This window comes from Penaeus chinensis, chromosome 25 (genome assembly GCF_019202785.1).
Source record: "Penaeus chinensis breed Huanghai No. 1 chromosome 25, ASM1920278v2, whole genome shotgun sequence".
Taxonomy (NCBI): Eukaryota; Metazoa; Arthropoda; class Malacostraca; order Decapoda; family Penaeidae; genus Penaeus; species Penaeus chinensis.
Genome location: NC_061843.1, coordinates 5,407,532 through 5,410,031, shown reverse-complemented (window position 1 = coordinate 5,410,031; position 2,500 = coordinate 5,407,532). Strand labels below are relative to the sequence as shown.

The following is a 2,500-nucleotide window of genomic DNA, read 5'->3' as shown; positions in this document are numbered from 1 at the left end:
ATCCCGGCTTAAAAAATCGCAAATATCACAACGTGAAAAAATAGTAATTTTGAAACTAAACCTCAATGAAAGCTCGCTATAAAATGTAAAAGCAAAACATCACTACATCATTTTTCAAAATACCGCATTTGCGGATAAACAACACACAAAACACATTAAATTGTAACAATCACACGATCAAAAACGTCAAATATCATCCTCCATTTGTTATATTACGCCAACAGAAAAAAATATAGAGTTAAAAAAGGGAAATAAAAATGTAGCTAAAATCGCGGATACCATTTAACTTGATGCAGCACACGGCAACAGTATGTCAATGTTGGGTTGAAACCCGTAGATTTTTATGACTTTATTACAATGCTTCCACGTTGATAATTCAGGAAACATTGTGATTTATAAAAGATAATGTGTTATATGTGCAATTCCCCAGAATTTACATCGATTTCTTTCTAATCCGATAAAAAAGTATCTTTATTACAGTTACACAGTGAAGCATTTTCATGGTAATAGTTTAGAGAATTAACCCTTGTAAGGAATACATATCATTCTAAAAGAGAAAATTTGTTATATATATAATTCTTTCATCCTCATATAAAGAACATGATCATTCCATTAACGTACTAAACTTGGGATAAACAGACTATCCATTTTACATAATCACATTCAAACAAAGTATCATATAAAAAGTTTCTATCTTTCGTCATCGGCTTTAAACTCTAAGGAGTGTACCCAAGCTCATATTATCTATTTAACCACAGAATAAATGACCCGGTGTTCTAAAATAATGACTGACGTTTGCCCGAGGAATGTACACACTTTTCGTGCATTCCACCATGATAGCTGGACAAGTCACGTCATGTGTACATTAGCGAGACTGCAGGTTACACACAAAAAAAGTAGAAAAAAAAAGAAAAAAAGAAAAAAGAAAAAAGACTAAAAAATGCATTATAGTAAGACTTTAGATCATACCACAGTTGAGAAGAAATGGTGTAAAGGAAAGCATATGCGGTATGGAAACTGCTGAACGAAAGAAATAGGTAAACATATGATCAAATGAAATATATCACAAAAATTAAAGAAATAAATACAGAAAGATACACCAACGAAAAAAGAGGGAAGGGGGGATAGCATAATTTTTGGGAAAAATGTTTAAAAATAAATAAATAAATTGAAATCAATTAATTAAATAAATAGTAAACGTCAATAATACAAAAGCAGAATATTATAGCAAAAAATAAACAATAAAAGCAACAACAATAATAATAATAATAATAATAATAATAATAATAATGATAATGATAATGATAATGATAATAATGATAATAATAATAATAACAATATTAACAATAATAATGATAATAATGATAATAATAATAACAATAATAACAATAATAACAATAATAATAATAATAATAATAAAATAATTGCAGCATCAAAACATAATAATAATAATTATATCAATAAGGATCTTAAAACCGTAGCATCTACAACAAAGCACAAGGCTACTCACCATCCTCCCTTCCTGGTGGCGGTGAGTCCGAAGCGGGACTCCTTGTCGACGCTGGTCCGGACGCCAATGATACCCTGGCCTTGGGGGGTCACGACACGCCCGCGGATCACTGCCACACGCCTGAACACACACACGCCCCGACGAAAAACAGTGAGGACACGATTAGAACAAGATTAGGAGAGACGAACAACTCGATAATGACGGTCCTTTTAAGGGATTCGGGGATTTGGATTGGAATGGGGGGGGGGGTAGGAATAGGTAGGATGGTAGGATGATAGGGAGGAGGGGGGAACTGAGAGGGAATGGGTGTTCGTCAGGAAGGAAGGATTGGGGTGTGGGTGTAAGGGGGTGGGGATGGAGGAGGGGTGGTTTGGGGGTTGGAGGGGGTGATGGAGACCCCTGCTTGTGGTACTGTGGTATCGTTTGCCCTATTTGGGGGCTGAGCTAACTTGGGATTCACTTTAATAAGCATTCAAGAAACTTATATGTATATATCATTATGAAGTGCCTGTGATCAGAGGTATAGATAATATTAACATGGATCATATATATATAAATATACTTCTTATATTCATAATCCCAAGGTACTGTATATATACACATATTATATGAACTGTCATGAACAACAATCATGAGGACATGCCGGTTCCTAGCCAAACCCAAGTAGTGTGAGCAGACTGGTACTTGAATGCATTATGATCTAAATTAATCGTAATAAAATGGTCCATGCATGGGGTAAATGCATAAGTATTATATAAAAGTGCAGAATCTTAGTTTCTTGTGCAAATCCATTGCAGTCCCGAGTTTATCAGGAAAGACAGAGAGACAGAGGAGAAGTGTAATCCAGATATATATATTAAAAAAAAAAAAAAACAGAAATGGCAATGAAAGACGGAGAAAAATACAAAAGTCTGGTGGAGAAAAAATCATCTTTTAATGGAGAAGAGAGAGAGATAGAAAAAAAAAAACTGCGCATGGATGTCATAAAAA

General features: G+C 34.0%; 1 protein-coding gene across 1 annotated transcript in view; it reads right to left on the bottom strand.

Moving 5' to 3' along the window:
* Positions 1-2,500, bottom strand: part of LOC125038582 (teneurin-a-like) — a 106,684-nt gene that overhangs the window by 41,683 nt on the left and 62,501 nt on the right. Inside the window, exon 5 of the mRNA XM_047632119.1 lies at positions 1,511-1,630. Within this exon, the coding sequence (XP_047488075.1) occupies positions 1,511-1,630 (120 nt within the window). The remainder of the gene's footprint in view (positions 1-1,510; positions 1,631-2,500) is intronic.